Here is a 25025-nt window from a genome sequence, read left to right on the forward strand (position 1 = left end):
ATTTTTTTTTCATATTTTTCTAGAAAACTTTAAGTAACTCCTATTCTCTTATTATGCCCTATCTGTATACTTTCAATACTACCTTTATACTTTCCTCTCTATGTGTCCTATCTCCCTTCCTTAAGTATATATGGGTTTTTTTTTTAATTACAAAAAAAAAAAAAAAAACAAAGGCATCCAAATTTTATTGTCTAAGCTTAATCTTCTCCTGAATTCACCTTCCCTCTAGAAATAGACTAATGATTTTGTCAATTGAAATATCATTTAGTTTAGCAAATTAAACAGTACTTTAAAAAGCCACAGAGGGGCAGTAGTTCAACATAGTTTCATTAATCACTCGGTACCTAAATTCATAAGCTTATAGAATTATAATGTTATCAGAAACTTTAAAGATGATACAGTTCTACAACACATAGATTTATTTAAAAATAAATTCTGAAGTTTTTTGTTTGTTTTGTTTTGTTTTGTTTTTAATCCAATGGTCCGTTTTTACTAGAAGGAAGGTGTGTAATCTAACTTTTGGTTATGTATCCATAGGCTTCTGATCGGGTCTATAATCGGATGTCTTACTACAGCCAAGGGAACAATGACACACCAAGTTCCACTACAGTTCCAAGACCAGCCAGCAAAAAGGTAACGTGTCACTTCAGAATAATGAAAGGAAGGAAGGAAGAGGCCTAACTATTAAAAGAGTAATTGATCTCTCTCTTGCGCTATCTCTCTCTCTCTTTTTCTGTATATATGTGTGTATGTATGTATATCTTCTCCCTTTTTTCTCCCTCTTTTTTCTCTTTTATTGTATTGTGTATTGTGTATGTATATATGTATATTATATATGTATGTATATGCACATACATATATGCACACATTTATATTTATGTAAATGTAGCTATCTTCTCTCTTTCTTTCTCCCTTTTCTTCCTCTGTTTTTCTTTGTCCCTTTGTCTCTCTTCTCTTCTCTCTCTCTCTCTCTCTCTCTCACACACACACACACACACACACACACACACATATACACACATATATCTTTACTCCTTCCTCATATCTGGAAATCATCTATATGATAATAAGACAGAGTGGTAAGGAGTTCTGCATTTGGAGTCAGTCTGTACTTGAATTCTAGGATGTATGACCCTCAAACAACTCATCTCACCTGTGTAGGTGGGAGGTGAGGCTTCTTTTCCTTCTCTGTAAAAAGAGGGAGGTTGGACAGGATTACTTCTCAGATCCCTTGCAAAAATCTAACTTTAACAGGCTTTTCTTTTTAGTTAGTCAATCTAGTACAGTTATTATTATTATCATTATCATTATTATTATTAATACAGAACAATAATTATGTATCTGGAATAGTAAAAAGAGTGGGGTGGATCCAGCCAACATAAGTCTGGACTTCAGTTTCCCGCTCCATAAAATTCAAAATGGACTGTGCAATCTCTGATTTTACTTCTAGTTCAAAATCTCAAAGTCTATTCTGATAGACAATTATTATTTTCTTCTCAGCCTGCAATTATGTTTACCAATCTGTCTCCTTCTAGTTAATAGCATGGATACAATCATGGCCTACTGTAATCAAAAGGATACTAAAAAAGCCTTCCTGTCCAAACTTCCCTTCTCTGTCAAACTATCTGGAATTTCTGTCATTAGAATCAATTTGAGATTAAGATATTTTCTCCACAAGGCACTTGACAAAATGCAATTAGTTACATAGGAAAGATCTCAAGTAAAGTCATCTAATATATAGCAGTACTTTTATCAGATTACTAATTGAATTCAACTGATGAGGTACAAATGATGAGGTTAGTGGTAGTGAAGAGGTTCAAGAATTGGGGTGGGGAATCCCCTCTGATTGGTGCAGGTCCAATGAGAAAGAATTAGCAAACCTGAAATCTGTATGGTAGAAGAGGAATTTTATTTTTCACTAGGAAGGAAGCTTTCTTAGCAGGCAAAACTCCTCATTAGGTGTGATGACTACGCTAGCACCCAGGACACCCCAGAATCAGCCAGAGTCAGGATAAGCAAAAGTCCTTAGTCTTTCTTCTTGGTCTTTAGATGGAGGATAGAACAGGATGGAAGCAGAATCTCTGTGATAGCCTTCTCCCTCGTCTATGGCCAAAGTGTAACTCTGGCTCATCTTACTGCACCTCCTAGTCCCTCCTACAATCCTCTGAATACACCAATCATTGAGCCAGCACAGGATAGTGGGAAGGAACATTTTCCAAGCATATGCCCATAGAATATTGTCCAATCAGTAATTAGCCCAAAGATATTGAACCGACCTCAGTGCAAGGACTCAAGAGTCTCAGCCCTCTACAATTAGGAATTTGGCAAAGATGGGTTAACAGACCCCTGGTTATATGGATAAATGTTGGCCTTGAGCTGGGAGCTGTCTGGGCAGACAGAGATCTCCAATTGAATAAAATCACTTAATTGGGAATTTGAAGTTCCTAGGTTCTGGGAACTCCCCAAAGAGGGTACAGTTTCTGGGCCCCCAAAAAGATCCAAGTTTATGTCAATGGAGGGGGTGGGGTATTGACCAAGATCTCCAATTGAATGAAACCACTTAACTTGGGAAGGGCTTGTCTGAGAAAGGTATGCTTTTGAGAGTCTCCCCAAAAGATCTCAGTTTATGCCATCGCCCCTTGGGCCTCTTCAAGAAGAAAGTTTGGACAGTTTCAGGGTTCACCCCATCATTTTCTTCCTCAAGCAGTCCCCTAAATTCATTTGGGGTAAAGAGGCAAAGAGGTCTCATCTTCAGTAGCTTCAAGCCGACAAGGGTTGTAGAGCTGTCCCTAAGTTCACTAGAGGTTCAGGCCAGGAGGGGAAGTGTAAGATCTGAAAACAACTGCAGTGACATCTAAGGGATATTGTGTGTCCCAGTCAGTCATCTCATGATCTCCAGGGTGAAAGAGCAGTTGAAAATTCATATCTTGAAGCCTAAAGGAAACAACTCTCTGGAGCAGATTAAAAAGTAGGTTTGCCATCCAGGGTGGAGATGGTTATTTGAGAATGAGGCCTTTGCAAAAAATGTATCAGGTCCCATCTGTGGGCTGCCTTAAAGATGCTGATGGCCCACCCAACAATCCTGAACACCCCCTCTGCCCACAGAGCTCCTTAGCTGAAAAGCTAAGGAGTTAACTGCTGGCAAGGGCCATAAAATGACAACCAAGAAAAATAGGAGAGAAAATGCTAGAAGCAAAAGTTCCCATCTTTGGAGTGAGAAAAAGTGAGGTAAAAGAGTGAGAGTGAGAGAAAGGACCCAGATAAATTCACTCTTCTTCCTCCAGAGTGCTCACAGGAGTACCCTGAAATACCTGAGAAGTAAAAGCTGGACTATTTGTCTCTTTGCAAGGAGCTAGGCAGGCTTAGCAAGTGATTTGATGCCTTCAGAGCCTTCTCAGTCCTGCAGGGAAAAACTTCTATCCGGTTAGTAAAGGTATTAACAAAACCGAAAGCAGTTTAAAACCCCCTGCAAGGGGCATTTGCGCAAAGTCTATTTGTCAGTCTTCCCCTGGGTATGCGCCCCTTCTCTGAACAGGTTTCAGGAGAGGGGGAGGTAAGAGTTGGTTTGAGAGTGTTTGAAACTAGCCAGAAGGAGAAAAAAAATTATCTCCTTCTGCAAGGGTTTTTTCCTGTGACTATAAGAAGTCAAAATATGACTGAAATCTCCCTGGGTTCATGGTCAGTTTGCAATAGCTGTAGAATTTCTTCTGCATGTTTAATGAGAGAATTTTTTGTTGTCAAAAGACCCCTCCCTTTCCATAAAGCCATAAATGCTCACAGCATGCAGAATATGAAAAGCATATTTAGAGTCCATATAGATGTTCACTCTCATTCCCTTTCCCAGTTCCAAAGCTCTGGTTAGGGCAATGAGTTCAGCTTTCTGGGCAGAAGTTCCAGGGGGCAGTGGCTTAGCATCTAGGATGCCATTGAGAGTCACCACAGAATGACCCACCCTTGTTTCCCCATTTTCAAGAAAGCTTGACCTATCTGTAAACCACTCCCCATCTGGGCTGTCAAAGGAAATTTCCCTTAAGTCAGGTTGGCTGGAGTAGACAGAATCCAAAGTTTCTTCACAATTCTGTATAATTTCTCCAGACAGGGTGGTGTCAGGGAGGAGCAGGGTGGCAAGGCTAAGAGTGTGGCAAACCTGGAAAATTAGTTCTGGGGTATCTAGCAACAGAGCCTGATATCTAGTAAGCCTACCACCAGCAAGCCACTGATGCCCTTTGGCTTCTAAAATGCTCTGAACTTGGTGCAGGGTTAAAAGCTTTAATGACTGTCCCAAAGTTAGTTTTGAGGCCTCTTCTTCTTTGTGGCAGCCACTGCTCTAAGGCAGGAGGTCCATCCTAGGAAAGTGGAGTCCAGTTTCTTTCAGAAATAGACAACCAATCTGGGGTTGCCCAGGGCGTTGCCCTACCTTGCAGGACTTCGGATCAAGATAAACCTGCAGTTAAGCAGCTCTAAATCTCTTAATCCTGTAGCTAAAAGTCTGTACTTTAAAAATCTCTCAATCTTGACTGAGGCTGGAGCAGAGAAATCTATCTTCTCCCAGATTTTAGAGGAAATATGGGAGAGCTTTGGGAGCAGTACAAAAAGGTCATCTGGAGGTCTGAAAAGAGAAAATTGGGTCTCCAATTTTACCATTAAATTATGTCCCAACAAGGGAGCAGGATGGGAGAAAATAACAAACAAGCATTAAATGACAGGTCTGGCTAGGCAGAGGAGAGATCTCAAGACCTTAAGTTCCCCTGCAATCCCCACTCTATGGGGGAGAAGTAAGAGAGACTAGAGTGCCAGAGCCAGAGTGGAGAAGCCCCTCCCATAGCAAAAAGAAATTCAGTGGTCCTACGGGCCACATCCGGGGATAGCCAGTTTCCAATGTTGATGTTGTGGAGGAGCAAGGAGGAGCTTGGCCAAGCCCCAAATTCCTGCTGGAAGTAGGGCATTGGAGGGGCAGTTCAGCCCCTGTAGGTAGTCCCTCCTCCAGGGCTGTTCCTGCTCAGACTTAGGACAAGGACTGAGGGATTTCTGATGAAAGTACTGCTATATAGTAGATAGCCTCACTTGAGATCTTTCCTATGTAACTAATTGCAGTTTGTCCTACTGTAATCAAAAGGATACCAAAAAGCCTTCCTGTCCAAAATTCCCTTCTGTGTCAAGCTATCTGGAATTTCTGTCATTTGAGATTAAGACATTTTCTCCACAAGGCCCTGTCAAAATGCAATCTAGCAATTGACTTGACCTAATTTTCAACTAGTTATTTAAAGCGTGGGGTTTTATTTTCTTGTTAAGGATTGCCACTATCATAGGCTTTGGTGATGATTCAGTGCCTTACACTCAAACTTTTTGCCAGAGTAAAAGCAGAGATACAGAGACATTAAATGCACAAAATATCCTTAAGTGTCATTTTAGAAAATTTCTCCAGAACCATAACTTATAACATAAGGTGCCCCAAAGCAATTACATGGTGGTCCAGAACATTCTCATTGCAACTACCATCTTTGAACCTCATTTCAAGCTCTACCCCAGCCCAAATTACCATACAGTATAAGCTGCCACCATCAATATTCATGACCCCCACTTTTCACCAAAGCTCCTGTAGGAACAAAGACTCAATTGTCCCCTCTCCTAATTCATTTACCCACCTATTGTCCCAGTTGCTTTTGTTATTTGGGAGAAAAAATTCTAGGTTATAACCCTGTATTTCTCCACAAGACTTTGTTTTGGAAAAACCACAATATTGATGTGATACAGCTAAATGCATATTTGAGGTTTTGTCCCTTCCCTACTCTCTTACTTATCAACTCCCTTGATTTGATAATAGTCAATGAACAGTTATTATACACTTATTAACTGTCTACTATTTGCCAGGTACTATGCTAAGCACTGCGGATAGACATACAACAACGAAAGATATTCTTTGCCCTCAAGAAGCTCAAGTCTCGTTAGGGAAATAGGTGAGGGTAAAGAGAGGGTGACACTGGAAAAGAATATTCCAGTGAACAGAGGCTCCTTGGCATAGCAAGCATGGCATAGCTGGCATGTTTGGAACCTCTGCAAAGAGAGGACTTTAGTTTGGCTTTTTTATGAGCCTTGGCTACAAGTTGGGGGTTGCTCTTGATGGGGCTAGGTACAGCTTGAGTTGAATTAAATAGAGGATCTTCATTTGAATAGAGTTGGAATTCTTTAGCTCAGGACTGAACCAACCCCACATAGATAAACCACTTTATCTGATTCCCTGGGACAGTCTCTCACTGATGCAGGGTTGAAGGAGATTTTCTCTTTCAAGGATTTTTAGAGTTTTGGGATCCCCTCTTCATTATGACATGAAATCTAAGGAGGCTTCAAACCAAGGTTTCCAAATCTTAGAAGTCTGTTAGGAACCCTGATTCTCAGGATGTAGTGACTCCAAGGTTATGTATTCAAGATTACACCACCACATCTTTCATCCAGATTTACCATTTACATGTAGAACAATTCACTTTTTTTACATGAGTCTTTCCCTTTGGGTCATTTTAAAATCTTAGGATTATAGAATTTTAGAACCAGAAAAGATCATAGAGATCATTTCATGTGGCATGCATGTGACAGTATTCCAGTGAAAGCCCTCAGAATAATGTTTTAAAATGCATAAGATACATTACCAAAAATTATATTGAAATAGTTATTAATTAAAAGTTAAGTTCATGAACCCTGAGTTAAGATTCCCTGATCTAATCCAGCCTTTTCATTTCACAAAGGAGTAAACTAATGGCTTTAGAGTTGAAAGGTTTTTTCAAAATTACATAGCCAAATAATGGTAGAAATAGGATTCAAACTCAGATATCCTGATAGAATTATAGATTGAGATATAGAAGGGACTTAAATATTGTGTAGTCTTCATTTTATAAAGAAATTGAGGTGAAAGGAGATGGATGGATTTGCCTGAGGTCAGTCACATAGTTACTAAGACTCTCAGGGCTCTTTATATGTCCCCAAACTCTGAGAAAGGAAGCAGCATTCACTACATGACTTAGGATCCCAAACTAAGCTCTCCAGAGCCTATTTAGGCAGGCCAAAGAGGAAAGTTATAATGCCGGAGAAACTGAGCAAGACAGAGGTTAGAGACCAATTTAATAGTTTATTAAATGGAGAGATATACTGGGACTAAATGGATCTTGGTCCCAGGACTGGATGAGACTATCATCTCAAAGAATCCAGTCTTGAACATTAGACAGCAAGACTCTTTTATAGGATAACAAGAACAATGACATAATGGGGGTGGTACCTGGATGGGGATAAACTAATGGGGGGAGGCACCTAGGATGACACAATGGAGGGAGGTACTGGAGAGGTTATTGATATTCTAATAACAGCTAAAATGGCTAAACCTTTATCCTGTCAAACATTAAGAAAGAATGTTTATAACCTAAAGATATAAAACCTTTACCTCATCAACCATTTAAGAGGGAATGATTATAACCTGGGGTCTTGGGGCAGAGCAACTAAGGTAGACCTTTATCTCATCAAACATTAAGAGGGAAAGGTTATAACCTGAGGCAGAGTAACTAAATAGGACAATTAGGGAAACTAGGTCAGGACATCAAAAGGCACAGGACAACTGTGGCACAACAATGTCAGAGCTGATTACATTTCTTATCTCCCCTTTTTGCTTTTGGGATGCAGCATTTCCATGAAGAACTGGCATTGCAGATGGTGGTCAGCACTGGTATGGTGAGAGAAGCAGTCTTCAAATATTCCTGGTTCTTCTTTGAACTACTGGTAAGATCAGTATTTATTCATCTTTGATTATGATTATGATTATTAGAGAGTAAAAAAATGTAATGAAAAACTTGTATATTTTGAGTAGAAAAATAGTCTGATGTTTTTCCATTTAGGGTTTATCCATTGTTTCCCCCTTAGGAATAATAATAGTTAATATTTATATAGCATTTTAAGGTTTCCAAAGTACTTGACCTGTTATCTTATTTGAATTTCACACCAATCCTGTGTGGTAAATGTTGTGATCATCCTCATTTTACAGATGAGGAAACTGAATCTCTCCCAAAGATTTGATGATTTAACCAGGTCACAAAAACTACTGTCTGAGGCAAGATTTAAGCTCAAGTCTTTCTGACCTGAGGTCTTGCATATTATTTACTACATCAAGATAACTCTATGAAGAAAGAGTTTATCTAGAATTGCAATGTATTAAATTACTGGAACATGTCATTCATTTTTTCCCAATATTTAAATATACAACATTTATTTATTCAACTTGAATGCCTTGCTGTTGAGTCATTTTTCAGTCCAACGCTTTATGACCCTATTTGGGGGTTGTTTGGCAAAGATACTAGAGTGGTTTGCCTTTTCCTTCTCCAGCTCACATGAGGAAACTGAGGCAAACAGGGTTAAGTGACTTGTTCAGGATCATACAGTTGTACGTGTCTGAGGCCAGATTTGAGTTTGTGTTTTTCTGACTTCTGGCCCAATGCTCTATTCACTGAGTCACTTAGCTACTTTACTTGAATACCTACTGCTTGCATAATAGCATTCTAAGGAATTAAGGGAACTATGAAACACATGTATTCTTGCTATTCAAAAGGCGTATAATCTAAATGGCTAAGGGGGAAAAAACAAAAATGAAGCATGAAACAGATAAGTGATAAAAAACAGTGATTCAGATGATGTAGTTCATAGATTATAGTAGCTCATAGAACCCTAACAAAGTATTGGTAACAAAAATGGATGCTTCCCACTCAAACAGGAGATGGGCAGATTGCAGAATAGCTAAACTATATTGTAACCTCCCCCTCAGAGGTTACTGATTGCCAGTCTTACCTAATCCCAGGCCTTCAGACGTCTCCAGCCACTACCTCATCAAGCAGTGGTTCTTGTTCAACAGAGCACCGCACAATGGGGCTTGCGAGTTCAAGTTTTTATTCTACCCTCTCACATCCTGCTCTCTCTCAGCACTCCTGTATACTTCTCCTACTTTCTGGTCCCCACTATTTATATTGGGTCTATGAGGTCACAAGCACAGCCAATAAGAGAAGGAGATGTCTCCCATTAATGATGAATTATCAATGCGACTATAGAGTTCCCACTTACAAGGCAGTCCCTGCTAGCTACACAGATCACATCTGGATGCCTCAGGCCCTAAGACTTTTTTACTTCCTGGTTACACTATGCAAGGTTTCTCTCTAGACCCTTACAACTCCCTTTTTTTGTTTAGCGGGGGTTGCTCTTCGCATCAAATAGCTTTGACATCAACAATAGCTCACTTAATTAATGAGATTACAAGGTGTATAAAAATAGAACAAAGACAAACAAAAGTAAAATAATAAGAGCTAAGTTTACCAGGAACCAATCAAAAGGAGGTAACACGGTGTTCAATCCACTTAAGAAAGCCATGTTTAGGGAAGTAGGATGTCATAAGTCAATACTAAATGAATCAGCATTGCCCTGCTAATTTTGGCAGGTGGGCATGTTGGTTTTTCACCCACTAATTTAAAGGCATTGCCTACAAGTGGAAAACGGAGCAAAGTCTCTTTCCCAACCCACTATAATAATAGCGGGAGGCCATGGGAGAAGTGCCCAAGTCCATTGTCCGGTTTTGTCAGCTCTAGGCATAGAGCATCAACCAGGGCTGTCCAATTCAGCTGCTATACTGGTGCTGTGTTCGCTGTCTTTGGTGTCATGGTCAGGAGGGATGTGGCTATCATCGGTATCTGAAGGACTACTGACATCTGGCCAATCCTCCTGGGCCATTGTCAGGAACGATGTCATCGCCTGGTCCTTCTCTTATTGGTCACAGATTTCCTGATTGGGAGCCACTCCTCTGCTATTAGATCTGCATCTGGAATGATAAGAGCACACTTGGGTCCCTAAACCCTGACCCAATCTGGGCTCTTCCAGATGACATCTAAAGCCCTTCCACATTACTGTGGAAAGAGGGCTCTCATCCTTGTTGGCCAGTTTATTGTTCAAATGTGCCTTTTGCATGTGCCAAAAAATGCCTTGCGGGGATAAGATTCACAGAATATGAGAGTTGCAGGTAATTGTATGTATATAATCTATACATCTAAGTAAGCCTTTGTGAGTCTGGAGGAGGGTCGTGTGAACCCCAATAATGCCTTTTCTTGTTTAGACAGGAGCATCTTGAGGGTACAAATATCCCATTCAACAGTGGCTTGGCCAGTAGGGTTATAAGGGATGCCAGAGGAATGGGCAATGCCCAATTCAATGCAGAAGGACCAAAATGTAGGAGATGTATAAGCCAGTCCATTATTTGTCTGAAGTGCATAGGGGACTCCAGCAATGGAAAAACAATGAAAAAGATGGCTGATCAAATGCCTAACCATTTCCCCAAATTGGAGTGGTCATAAGGAATTGAGAGTGTATCCACTGTTACATGTATGCACTGCTTCTTTATATGAGTACCACCATATAATATTCCCTAGAGACCATGTTAAGAGATGACAGACCTGGGTGTAGAATAATGGCCAGTGACGGTAATTAGAAGCACAGACTCTTCTGGGTCCTGATGTTTATTAGCCACAGTACATTTCCAAGCTGTTTTAACAAATTCTAATAGCCATACACAATTGGTTGGCCAGGAGTGAAACAGGCCGGTGCCATAGATTTCCAATCATTTGGGGTGAGGGCATACCTACTTGATCACAACTGTAATATTTGTGTGGTATAGGAAGTGTTCGGGCCATAATTAACACAAGCTTGTTTCACTTCCTTCGACATTTTAAATGGGATCAGGACATGCATCCGCCCTCTACTGGGCTGGATCCATCATCCTCTACTGGTTAGGTCTGGAAGCCCCCGTCAGAATCCCATGGAATCACATCCTCCCTCTCAGCAGCTGCCTTTATCAAAGCTTCCTGCAAGGCTCTTTGGGGGTGGCTCTTTCTGTGTTCTATTGAAAAAGCAACAGGTGTTTGTAGTTATCTTTTGTTTCTTCTGGGACTCAGTCTGTAGGGGGAGCTTTTGCACTTCTTGTTCTAACTGCTGTAGAGTGATTTTTTTTGTTTGTTTGTTTCTTCTCTAACTCAGCCTGTGGGGGGAGCTCTCACACTTTTTGTTCTAACTGCTTAATTGCCTCGCCCACTTCCTTCTGAGTTTTTTCTTGCTGAGCTGTATTCAATGGGGATGGAAGCCAATTTTCCTGTTGTTTAATTCTTAATGCATTCTTATCACCTGCACTGTCTTGGTCAGAAAAGGACATATAACCCAATAGAGATGATAAAGAAAGGGTATAAATGCCTTGGCATTCTGGAGTGAACTCCTTGCTCCTCACCAGACATGTTTTTGCTAAAGAATCACCCATCCTGCTTTCTTATATATTTGAGCTGCGGACATGACTGTGGCATCAGGCATGATCATGGGTAAACTTAGACCCTCACCCTTTATGCCTCCCTGCCTTCTTGGCTCTTCGACAAGGCTGTTGAACCTCCCTTTACGGGGCTTGGCAATGCTTAAAACTCTGCCTCACATTGGGTGCCACTTGTAACCTTCCCTTCAGAGGTTACTGACTGCCAGTCTTACTTAATCCCAGGCCTTAGGACATCTCTGGCCACTGCCTCATTGAGCAGTGGTTCTTGTTCAACAGAGCACCTGGACACAGGTCCTTGTGAACTCAAATCGAATTTATTCCACTCCCTCACATTCTGCTCTCTCTCAGCACTCCTACTTCCTGGTATCCATTACTTATATTGGGTCTATGTGGTCACAAGCACAGCCAATAAGAGAAGGAGATGTCTCCTGTTGATGATGCATTCTCAATGTGACTAGAGTTCACGCTCACAAAATAGTCCCTGCTAGCTACAGAGATCACATCTGGATGCCTCAGGCCCTGAGGCCTTTTTACTTCCTTGTTGGACTATATGAGGTTCCTCTCTGGACCTTTACACTATATCTCCTTAGATACAGAACACTGTGAAATTGATGGTGACCATTGAACCCCCACAGCTTCTTTCTCTATGTTTTCCCTCTGACCTTGACTCTATAGATGTGCATTTAGAAGCAAATCTTTCCTCCATCACTTACCACTTTAGTGGTATATTTTTCAAGTCTTTATTTTCTGGGCTTCAATTTCCATAAGAGTAAAATGAGTAGGTTGAACCAGATGGTCTCTGAGGGTCATCATCCTCCCTCACTCTAAATCTGTGATCCTATGTAAGCGTTCTTAACCTTTTTAATGTCATGGCCCTTCTGGCAATCTAATGATACCTATTCTCCCCTTCTTAGGAAGATTTTTTTTTTAAATCCTAGGAAATGCTAAATTTCATTAGAGGTTATTGAAAATAAGTATGTAATTTTTTCTTACCCCAGTTCATGGGGCCCTGAAATTTATACACAGGATGACACCAAATTAAGAACCCCCAGACCTAGAATGCATCATATTGTGTCTAGGAGCAATCAAGAAGCTCCATGAAGTGTTAATAATGTAGCACCCATCGTACAATCCTCTCCATTGTAGAATGTTGAAAATTCCATATGTAGTAGAAAAGAAGGGAGGAAGGATGGCGAGAAAAGAAAAGAAAAGAAAAGTTTAGCTTGGGCCAGTCCCATATTAGCTCAACAAGCCATTCACTTCTCTCTTTTGAAAAAAATAAAACAGAATGGTCCCCAACTCTAGCTAACTACTTGGATTAACTTAATGCTCTGTGGTAGCATAAGTGCTAATGAACAATTACTTCGGCCTTAGAGGATCAACAATCTTGAGGTAATTCTCACACTTACTAATGAGTAAAATCCCTCTAGTTTTAAACTAGGCACAGCTAAACAAACTTCAGAGGCTCAGAAGTGAAAGATTGGCCTAGTATAGTTTTGATCTTGAAAACAGGTCATTGGAAATAGCTAAAGCTCCCAGTTGGCTTTTGAGCATTGCCCTCTATTTTGTGAGTTTTTCAGGCCACGACCAAAAAACAGTGTCTCTCTCCCACTCCCCAAAAATTTATCCAAGAAGTCATCCATAGTCTCCCTGGTTGTCTGCTTTGGGAAGAGTTGGAGTGTCTAGCAGCTGAAGTTCAACAGTTTGGAGCAAGGCCAAGAGTTGGAAGCACCACATTAGGAGAATTATTCATTTGGCTGTGCAGTAGCCAGACACGGCTGGCAGGAGCCAAGCACAACAATGTCCTTTAAAAAGCACTGTGTTTGATAGGGCAGTGAGGCTCCTATTGGGGAACACAGTGATAGAATTGAGCTGGCCCAGGAAAAGGAGACATTGTCTTATTAGGTCCCTTCTAGGTCATTTTTATATGAAAAAGTGATGATCTCTGCAGAAAGTGGGACTTTCTGGTCATGATTCTGACTGAAGCTATTGTTCCCTATCCCAGTTCAGTAATCCCATAGAATAGTTACATGAAATTATACAGGTTGAATATTGTGTTCTCTTTTTGTCCTCCTTTTTAAAGAAAGCATTTAAATTGAAAAACCTTAGAACTCTCTTAATTTGGAGCTACAGATGTAATGTATCCACTATCTTAGATCCCTTTCTACATTGCTCTCTACAATAATGTCAAATATAAAAAAAAATAGAGCACACTTCTTTCTCCCCTTTTTCTCCCTCTCTTTCCCCCTTCTTCATTTCTCTCTCTCTCTCTCTTTTTTCTCCTTTCCCTTCTCTCCACACTCCTGCTTCCCTTCTTTTGTGTTTCTTAGGGTTATGCGTAAGATATTTCCCACATAGTGTCTAGGAGGATTGTATAATAAACTTTCCCACACACCTTTCTTGTCCCCTCCTCCTTCTCTAGCCTTGATTTAGAGAGGCCACCTCCCAGCATATGTGGGTGGCTCCCCTTCCAGGGTCATTTCTTAACAGGCTGTCTCTACCTGCCAACCAATCATTCATGGTGATGATTTCACGATATAGGTATCTCGGCATGAGCAACTACCTTAAACCACCAACTCCTTTCCCATCAGCATTTCCTTGACTACTTCTACATTGGACTAAATTCAACACAGTCCTCATAAAAATGTCTTGAAATGAGATTGTTACCTAGAGACCATATGTAGTCATGAATGCTAAGAAAGCACAGTAATTTTCATAAAGGACAAAACAAAGAATTACTTAATTTACATTATTTCCTACACAAACTAAATGGTACAATGTAATGTTCTCTCTAAAATGTTAACATTCTCTGTTTTGGTTTCCTTGGAGGGCTCTGGGAGCAGCCTTCCTTTCAGTTCAGAGTAATCATCACAAGTGTAGCCAGATGTTAAAGTCTAAATCCTTCATTGTCTCCTCCAAAGTCTTGTCTCCTTCCTGGGGCCTGGTTAGCTTTCTTAGAAGCCTATCTTTCTCCTTGGTTCCGAGAACTTAAGCTCCTGCCTCCTTTTCTGCCCTCTCAATCTCTCTGAGTCCAAAGGTTTGTGCTTCAGCCTCTAGCCACCACAAAGGTGGACAATGGAATGAATCTGTCTCAGCCTCCAAGAGCTTCTAGTGCACTTGTCTCCTCTGGCCCTGAGAGCTTCTTCCTTAGATCCTCTACACTGAGTATAAATCAATCATTATATCACTAGGAAACCATTATTTGTTGTAGGATTAAATCAGTCCTAAACTAGACTCTACCACAATGTTAGCTATTCTGCCCTGGTTGAAAGTCAGTAGATCAGCAGAAAAGTTATAAACAACATAAACACAAAAGGTAAAGAATGTACCCCAAAGTGCAGGCATTTCGTGGGACCTGGCCACATCCACCCAGCACCAGGAGTGACTCAGGAGTGGATACTACTGATCCCAGTAGTAGCCACAGCTGCTTCCTGGTATCTGTAGAGGAAGCTTAGAAAGCCTAGAGAATGAATGGGTATAACAGCAAATCATAGACACAATTGATAATTTCATCTAAGAGAATAACAATAAGACAACATACCAAAATTTGTGGGATGCAGCCAAAGCAGTAATAAGGGGGAATTTTATATCTCTAGAGGCTTGCTTGTATAAAACAGACAAAGAGAAGATCAATGAATTGGGCTTGCGACTAAAAAAGCTAGAAAAAGAGCAAATTAAAAACCCCCAGTCAAAAACTAAACTTGAAATTCTAAAAATAAAAGAAGAGGTTAATAAAATTGAAAGTAAAAAAACTATTGAATTAATAAATAAAATTAAAAGTTGGTTTTATGAAAAAACCAACAAAATAGATAAACCTTTGGTAAATTTGATTAGAAAAATGAAAGAGGAAAATCAAATTGTTAGTCTCAAAAATGAAAAGCGAGAACTTTTCACTAATGAAGAGTAAATTAGAACAATAATTAGGAGTTACTTTACCTAACTTTATATCAATAAATTTGATAACCCTAAGTGAAATAGAGGAACACCTACAAAAATATAGGTTACCCAGATTAACAGAGAAGGAAGTAAATTGGTTAAATAGTCCCATTTTAGAAAAAGAAATAGAACACGCTATTAATCAACTCCCTAAGAAAAAATCCCCAGGACCAGATGGATTTACATGTGAATTCTACCAAACATTTAATGAACAATTAACTCCAATACTATATAAACTATTTGAAAAAATAGGGAAGGAAGGACTCCTACCAAATTCCTTTTGTGGCACAGACATGATACTGATACCTAAACCAGGTAGGACAAAAACAGAGAAAGAAAATTATAGACCAATTTCTCTAATGAATATTGATGCAAAAAATCTAAAATAAAATATTAGCAAAGAAAATACAGAAAATAATCCCCAATCTAATACACCATGACCAAGTAGGATTTTGACCAGGAATATAGGCCTGGTTCAATGTTAGAAAAACTATGAACATAATTGACTATATCAATAATCAAATTAACAAAAACCGTATGATCATCTCAATAGATGCAGAAAAAGCATTTAGATCTTTTTTTTAAATTTTAAAAATATATTTTATTTTATTTTATAATAACTTTATATTGACAGAATCCATGCCAGGGTAATTTTTTTACAAACATTATCCCTTGTACTCGCTTCTGTTCCGATTTTTCCCCTCTCTTCCTCCACCCCCTCCCCTAGATGGCAAGCAGTCCTATATATGTTAGATATGTTGCAGTATATCCTAGATACAATATATGTTTGCAGAACCGAACAGTTCTCTTGGTGCACAGGGAGAATTGGATTCAGAAGGTAAAAATATCCCGGGAAGAAAAACAAAAATGCAAATAGTTCACATTCATTTCCCAGTGTTCTTTCTTTGGATGTAGCTGCTTCTGTCCATCATTTATCAATTGAAACTGAGTTAGGTCTCTTTGTCAAAGAAATCCACTTCCATCAGAATACATCCTCATACAATATTGTTGTTGAAGTGTAAAATGATCTGGTTCTGCTCATTTCACTTAGCATCAGTTCATGTAAGTCTCTCCAAGCCTCTCTGTATTCATCCTGTTGGTCATTTCTTACAGAACAATAATATTTCATAACATTCCTATACCACAATTTACCCAGCCATTCTCCAATTGATGGGCATCCATTCAATTTCCAGTTTCTAGCCACTATAAACAGGGCTGCCACAAACATTTTGGCACATACAGGTCCTTTTCCCTTCTTTAGTATTTCTTTGGGATATAAGCCCAGAAGTAACACTGCTGGACCAAAGGGTATGCACAGTTTGATAACTTTTTGGGCATAATTCCAGATTGCTCTCCAGAATGGTTGGATTCGTTCACAACTCTACCAAAAATGCATCAGTGTCCCAGTTTTCCCGCATCCCCTCTAACATTCATCATTATTTTTTCCAGTCATCTTAGCCAATCTGACAGGTATGTAGTGGTATCTCAGAGTTGTCTTAATTTGCATTTCTCTGATCAATAGTGATTTGGAACACTCTTTCATATGAGTGTTAATAGTTTCAATTTCATCATCTGAAAATTATCTGTTCATATCCTTTGACCATTTATCAATTGGAGAATGGCTTGATTTCTTATAAATTTGAATCAGTTCTCTATATATTTTGGAAATGAGGCCTTTATCAGAACCTTTAACTGTGAAAATGTTTTCCCAGTTTGTTCCTTCCCTTCTAATCTTGTTTGCATTAGTTTTGTTTGTACAAAGGCTTTTTAATTTGATATAATCAAAATTTTCTATTTTGTGATCAGTAATGGTCTCTAGTTCACCTTTGGTCACAAATTTCTTTCTCCTCCACAAATCTGAGAGATAAACTATCCTATGTTCCTCTAATTTATTTATAACCTCATTCTTTATGCCTAGGTCATGAACCCATTTTGATCTTATCTTGGTATATGGTGTTAAGTGTGGGTCCATGCCTAATTTCTGCCATACTAATTTCCAGTTATCCCAGCAGTTTTTATCAAATAATGAATTCTTATCCCAAAAGTTAGGATCTTTGGGTTTGTCAAACACTAGATTGCTATAGTTGACTATTCTGTCTTGTGAACCTAACCTTTTCCACTGATCAACTAATCTGTTTCTTAGCCAATACCAAATGGTTTTGGTGACTGCTGCTTTATAATATAATTTTAGGTCAGGTACAGCTATGCCACTTTCATTTGATTTTTTTTTTCATTAATTCCCTTGAGATTCTTGACTTTTTATTGTTCCATATGAATTTTGTTGTTATTTTTTCTAGATCATTAAAATATTTTCTTGGAAGTCTGATTGGTATAGCACTAAATAAATAGATTAGTTTAGGGAGTATTGTCATCTTTATTATATTTGCTCGGCCTATCCAAGAGCACTTAATATTTTTCCAATTATTTAAGTCTGACTTTATTTGTGTGGAAAGTTTTTTTGTAATTTTGCTCATATGATTCCTGACTTTCCTTTAGTAAATAGATTCCCAAATATTTTATGCTATCAACAGTTATTTTGAATGGAATTTCTCTTTGTATCTCTTGCTGTTGGATTTTGTTGGTGATGTATAAAAATGCTGAGGATTTATGGGGATTTATTTTGTATCCTGCTACTTTGCTAAAATTATGAATTATTTCTAATAGCTTTTTAGTAGAATCTCTGGGGTTCTCTAGGTATACCATCATATCATCTGCAAAGAATGATAGTTTCCTCATTGCCTACTCTAATTCCTTTAATTTCTTTCTCGACTCTTATTGCCGAGGCTAGTGTTTCTAATACGATATTGAATAATAATGGTGATAGTGGGCAACCTTACTTCACTCCAGATCTTACTGGGAAAGGTTCCAGTTTTTCCCCATTGCATATGATGATTACTGACAGTTTTAAATATATGCTCCTGACTATTTTAAGAAAAAGTCCATTTATTCCTATGTTCTCAAGTGTTTTTATTAGGAATGGATGTTGGATTTTATCAAATGCTTTTTCTGCATCTATTGAGATGATCATATGGTTTTTGTTTGTTTGGTTATTGATATAGTCAATTATGCTAATAGTCAGAAAAATCATTTGATAAAATCCAACACTCATTCCTATTAAAAACACTAGAGAGTATAAGAATAAATGGACTCTTCCTTAAAATAGTAGCATCTATCTAAACATCAGCAAGCATCATATGTAATGGGGATAAACTGGAACCATTCCCAATAAGATCAGGAGTGAAACAAGGTTGCCCACTATCACCATTACTATTCAATATTGTATTAGAAATGATAGCTTTGGCAATAAGAATTAGAATAGGTAATGAGGAAATCAAATTATCACTCTTTGCAGATGATATAATGATATGCTTAGAGAACCCCAGAGAATCAACTAAAAAGCTATTAGAAATAATCCACAATTTTAGCAAAGTTGCAGGATACAAAATAAATCCTCACACATCAACAAACGTATATATAACAACAAAATCCAACAGCAAGAGATACAAAGAGAAATTTCATTTAAAATAACTGTTGATAGGATAAAATATTTGGGAATCTACCTGCCAAGGGAAAGTCAGGAACTATATGAGCAAAACTATAAAACACTTTCCACACAAATAAAGTCAGATCTAACCAATTGGAAAAATATCAAATGCTCTTAGGGAGATAACTCCCTAAACTTATCTATTTATTTAGTGTTATAGCAATCAAACTCCCAAGAAACTATTTTACTGACCTAGAAAAAATAACAACAAAAATCATCTGGAAGAACAAAAAGTCAAGAATTTCAAGGGAACTAATGAAAAAAAAAATCAAATGAAGGTGGCCTAACTATATCAAATCTAAAACTATATTATAAAGCAGCAATCACCAAAACCATTTGGTATTGGCTAAGAAATAGACTAGTTGATCAGTGGAATAAGTTAGGTTCACAGAGCAAAATAACTATAGCAATCTAGTGTTTAACAACCCAAAGACCCTAGCTTTTGGGATAAGAATTTACTATTTGACAAAAACTGCTGGGAAAATTGGAAACTAATATGGCAGAAACTAGGCATTGAGCCACACTTAACACTGTATACCAAGATAAGGTCAAAATGGGTTCATGATCTAGACATAAAGAATGAGATTATAAATAAAGTGGAAGAACATAGGATAATTTACCTCTCAGGCCTGTGGAGGAGGAAGGAATTTGTGACCAGAGAAAAACTAGAGATCAGTATTGATCACAAAATAGATAATTTTGATTACATTAAATTAAGTTTTTGTACAAACAAAACTAATGCAGACAAGATTAGAAGGGAAGCAATAAATTGGGAAAATATTTTTATAGTCAAAGGTTCTGATAAAGGCCTCATTTCCAAAATATATAGAGAATTGACTAATTTATAAGAAATCAAGCCATTCTCCAAATGATAAATGGTCAAAGGATATGAACAGATAATTTTCAGATGATAAAATTGAAAGTATTTCTACCTATATGAAAAGGTGTTCCAAATCATTATTGATCAGAGAAATGCAAATTAAGACATCTCTGAGATACCACTACACACCTGTCAGATTGGCTAAGATGACAGGGAAAGATAATGATGAATATTGGAGGGAATGTGGGAAAACTGGGTCTCTGATACATTATTGGTAGAACTGTGAATGAAACCAACCATTCTGGAGAACAATTTGGAACTATGCTCAAAAAATTATCAAACTGTGCATACCCTTGATCCAGCAGTGTTACTACTGTGCTTATGTCCCAAAGAGTTTTTAAAAAAGGGAAAGGAACTCACATGTGCAAAAATGTTTGTGGCAGCCCTGTTTGTAGTGGCTAGAAAATGGAAACTGAATGGATGCCCATCAATCAGAGAATGACTCAATAAATTGTGACGTATGAATGTTATGGAATATTACTTTTCTGTAAGAAATGACCAACAGGATGATTTCAGAGAGGCCTGGAGAGACTTACATGAACTGATGCTGAGTGAAATGAGCAGAACCAGGCAATCATTATACACGGCAACAAGAAGTCTATAGGAAGATCAATTCTGATAGATGTGGCTCTCTTCAAAAATGAGATGATTCAAACCAATTTTCATTGTTCAATAATGAAGAGAGTCATCTACACCCAAAGAGAGAACTATGGGAAATGAATGTGGACCACAGCATAGCCTTTTCACTTTTTCTGTTATTGTTTGCTTGCAGTTTTGTTTTCTTTCTCAGGTTTTTTCCTTTCTTTCTAGATCAGATTTTTCTTGTGCAGCAAGGTAACTGTATAAATATTTATACACATATTGTATTTAACATATACTTTAACATATTTAACATGTACTGGTCTACCTTCCATCTAGGGGAGGGAATGGGGGGAAGGAAGGGAAAAGTTGGAACAGAAGGTTTTGCAAGGGTCAATGTTGATAAATTACCCATGCATATGTTTTGTAAATAAAAAACTATAATAATAAAAATAAAAAGTAATATTTTAAAAAATTAGATATACAAGACATATAAAGTCTTGATGCAGATTTTTACTGCTAGGGGCCAAGATACTGGAATAAGCAGTGAATCAGTGTAACTTTTCCGTGTCCACCTCTGGGCAACATAAAAGAGCTCTCCAAGATAGGTCTTGGGGACTGCACAGCCAGCAAGTGAAACAATCTTTTATCCCAGGAAACTTGAAAGATTGGCAGGAGGAGTCCATCTCAGTCAAGTAAAGTGAGAGAGAGCAGAGGAATACAGTTTAGGACAGAAAGCTTCTCAGCAAGTTGGCAACAAGCCCTACCTCAGCAAACCAGTAGAAAATCCTGAGTTCTGGTGTGGTAGAGCAGGCAAATACCAATACCAGAATACACACACACACACACACACACACACACACACACACACACACTCATTCATGTGCCTTAGCATAAACAGGGGAGTCAGTGGACTACAACTCTGGGAACCTTCATGTACTTCAGTAATCCTGGGAAAAACAGGGAGCTTCCAAAGGCCAAAGTAACATTTGCTTCAGTCTAGTCACAGGTAAATGCAGAAATAGTTCACTGGGCCTTAGCATACTCCAGACACCACCAAGGACTTCCAGCTCAGTACCAGGTAAGCTTCAAGATCCCCACAGCCTCCAGCAATTCCAGTCACTCTCAGCCTATACCTTCAGCAACACCAGCCACAAAGGTCCCCCACAAGCCTCAGGACAACATCAGTGTATCACCAGGTAAACAGCCAGGACCTACAATCAGGCATAAGAAGCCTGTATACTCTTGCCATCTTGGGAAGAGAGCTTAAATTTAGAAAGGAAAAAACACCCCCCAAAATAAAAGAGCAAGAGAAAGAGGGAAGGAAGAAGGGAGGGAGGAAGGGAAGGAAGGAGAGATAGGGAGCAAGGGAGAAAGAGGGGATCATAGAAAGTTATGGTGACAGGGAAGACCAAGACACAAATTCATAAGAAGATAACACATTCAAAACATCTGTGGGCAAAACCATAAAGGAAAAAAAAATCTAAAAGCCCAAAAAGAACTCATGGATGAAATGGAGCTTAAAAATATGAAAGAGGGAAAAATGGAAAAGAAATGAGTGATGCTAGAAAATTGTGAAAAAGTGAACACCATGGAAAGATGCTGAACAAGTACAATTGGCCAAATGGAAAAAGAAATTTAAAAATCCACTGAAGAAAACAATTCCTTAAAGAGTATAATTGGCTAAATGGAAAAGTACAAAAGCTAATTTGGAAAATAGCACATTAAAAGTTAGAATTGGGCAAGTAGAAGCCAATGACTCCATGAGACATCAAGAATAAATCAAATTCAAAAGAATGAAAAAATGGAAGAAAATATAAAATAGTTCATAAGAAAAACAACTGACCTGGACAATACTTCCAGGAAAGACAATAACAGAATCATTGGACTATCAGGAAGCCAAAATCAAAAGAAAGATCTGGACAGTATCAAGAAATTATCAAGGAAAACTGCCCTGATGTCTTGAAATCAGAGAAAAATAGGCATTGAAGGAATCCACCAAGCCCCTCAATAAAGAGATTCCAAAATAAAAATTCCAAGGAACATTATAGCCAAATTTCAGAAGTATCAGGTCAAAGAAAAAAATACAAGTAGCTAAAAAATAATTCAAATATCACAAATTCACAATAAGGATTACACAGGACTTGGCAGTTGTAACATTAAAAGATCAAAGATAATGGAACATGATATTCCAGAAGGCAAAGGATTTAGAATCAAGAATCACTCAGTAAAATTAAGTATGATCTATCAAGGAAAAAGATGGATATTCAATGAAATAGAATTTCAAGTTTTTATGAGACCATCAGAACTAAACCAAAAATTTGATTTCCAATAGCAAGAATCCAAGAGAAGCATGAACATAATACATAGAATAGTACAGCTAGATGGAATATAGACACAAAGTATGGGTATAGGATGGATTTGAAGGAATAACATGAAAAGATTAAGGAATGAGAAAAAGGACTACACTGGGTGCAGAAGGAAGTAAGAGGTGGAATGATGTAAATTAATTCACATGAAGAGGTCCAAAAGACTCATTGCAGTAGAAAACAAGATAGAAGGGTGGAAATGAGCATCACTTAAACTTTACTCTCATCAAAGAAGAAATAAAACAGTCAATTGAAATCAATCTTACCCTAGAGAGAAGTAGGAAGGGAGGAGATTAAAGTTTTGGGGGGACTTAACAGAGAGCAAATCAGGGAAATATGTACCACTTGGTAGACAAAACATTGGTGAGGTGGGAAAGGATTAAAGGAGAAAAAGGACAAACAGGAGGAAGAATAGGATAGAGGGAAATACAAAGTTAGTAATCATAATTGTGAACCAGGAGATCATTATATACCTCAACAATGATACTGTATGAGGATGTATTCTGATGGAAGTGGGTCTCTTCAATAAAGAGATCTAATTCAGTTTGTGTTGATCAAGGATGGATAGAAGCAGCTACACCCCAAGAAAGAAATGAATATAAACTGCTTGCATTTTTGTTTTTCTTCCCAGGTTATTTATACCTTCTGAACCCAACTCCTCCTGTACAACAAGAGAACTGTTCGGTTCTGCACACATATATTGTATCTAGGATATACTATAACCTATTTAACATGTATAGGATTTCTTGCCATCTGGGGGAGGGGGTGGAGGGAGGGAGGGGAAAAATCGGAACAGAAGTGAGTGCAAGGGATAATGTTGTAAAAAATTACCTTGGCATGGGTTCTGTCAATAAAAAGTTATTTAAAAATTTAAAAAAATCATAATTGTGAATGTGCAAATTAGAATATCAAGGAATAGTCTATCTGTTATATTTGTGAGGAGGGAAAGAATTCATGACCAAATAAGAGAAAGCAAGAAAGCGCATTATAAAATGCAAAATAGACAATTTTTATTAAAGTTAAAAGCTTTTGTACAAACAAAACTGATGTAATTAAGAGATATGTGAAGAAGGAAAGCAATGTCTTTAATAAAAGTATCATTTCTCAAAAATACAGAGAACTGAATCAAATTTCTAAGAATTGATAAATGGTCAAAGGATGTGAACTGTCAGTTTTCAGATGAAATCAAAGCTATCTATACTCATGTGCTCTAAATCACTCTTGATTAGAGAAATACAAATCAAAACAACTTGGTGATACCATCTCACCTGTATCAGATTGAGTATTATGACAACAAAGGAAAGTGAAAAGTGTTGGAGAGGATGTGGGAAAATTGAGACATTAATGTACTGTTAGTGGATTTGTGAACTGATCCAACCATTCTGGAAAACAATTTAGAATTATGCCCAAAGAGCAACCAAATTCTGCATATCCTTTGATCTAGCAATACCACTTTTAGATCTGTTTCCCAAAAAGATCATAAAAAGAGGAAAAGAACCTCTATGTGCAAAAAATATAGGAGCCCTTCTCTTGGTGGCAAAATATTGAAAACAGAAGGTACTCATTAATTGGGGAAAGGCCGAACAAGTTGTGGTAGATGAATGTAATGGAATACTATTGTTGCAGTAATAAGAAATGAGGAATCATTTCTGGTTTCAAGAAGGTTTCAGAAAAACCTGAAAAGACCTGTATGATCTGATGCAAAGTGAAATTAGAAGAAATAGAAAGACATTGTATATAGCATCAACAATATTGTATATTGATCAACCTGAATGATTTAGCTCTTCTCAACAATACAGTGAGCCAAGATAAGTACAATGCTGTCCACTTCTAGATAGAGAACTTTGAATGCAAACCAAAGCATATTTTTTCTCTTACTTTATTATGTTTTTTTTTCTTTTATCTGTTTCTTCTTTCCCAACTGTAACTAATATGAAAATGTTTTACATGATAACATATGTATAAACTTTTTCAAATTGCCATCTTTGGAAGAGGGGAGGGGAGGGAAGGAAGGAGAAAATTTTGGAACTCAAAATCTTGTAAAAATGAATGCCAAAAATTTTCTTGCCATCTAATTGGGGGTATAGGAGGTGCAGTTAATGAAATACAATTTTAAAAAAAGAATTGATACTAAATAAGAATAAGATCCATTCCCCAATGGATAAACAGCCAAAAGACCATGCAGTTCTCAAGTACAAGCTATCAACAAACATGAAAAAAATGCTCCTAATTACTAATATGGGAAAAGAAAATTAAAAAAAATTTGATGTTATACTTCACACATGTCAGATTAGTAAAATAACAAAAGAAAATTGAAATTATCAAAGATGCTATGGGAGCACAATCAGTAACCATTTATGAAGTGTCTACTGTGTGCCAGGCACTATGCTA

At 37.9% G+C, this 25025-nt stretch overlaps 1 protein-coding gene across 4 annotated transcripts in view; it reads left to right on the plus strand.

Moving 5' to 3' along the window:
- The window catches only part of DOCK8 (dedicator of cytokinesis 8), a 312124-nt gene that overhangs the window by 207098 nt on the left and 80001 nt on the right, over window positions 1-25025 (plus strand). For all 4 annotated transcript variants that reach the window (XM_051962333.1, XM_051962351.1, XM_051962346.1 and 1 more), the window contains 2 exons: window positions 538-633; window positions 7666-7761. In XM_051962333.1, the coding sequence (XP_051818293.1) occupies window positions 538-633; window positions 7666-7761 (192 nt within the window). The remainder of the gene's footprint in view (window positions 1-537; window positions 634-7665; window positions 7762-25025) is intronic.

The sequence above is a fragment of the Antechinus flavipes genome, chromosome 1 (genome assembly GCF_016432865.1).
Source record: "Antechinus flavipes isolate AdamAnt ecotype Samford, QLD, Australia chromosome 1, AdamAnt_v2, whole genome shotgun sequence".
In the NCBI taxonomy this organism is placed as follows: domain Eukaryota; kingdom Metazoa; phylum Chordata; class Mammalia; order Dasyuromorphia; family Dasyuridae; genus Antechinus; species Antechinus flavipes.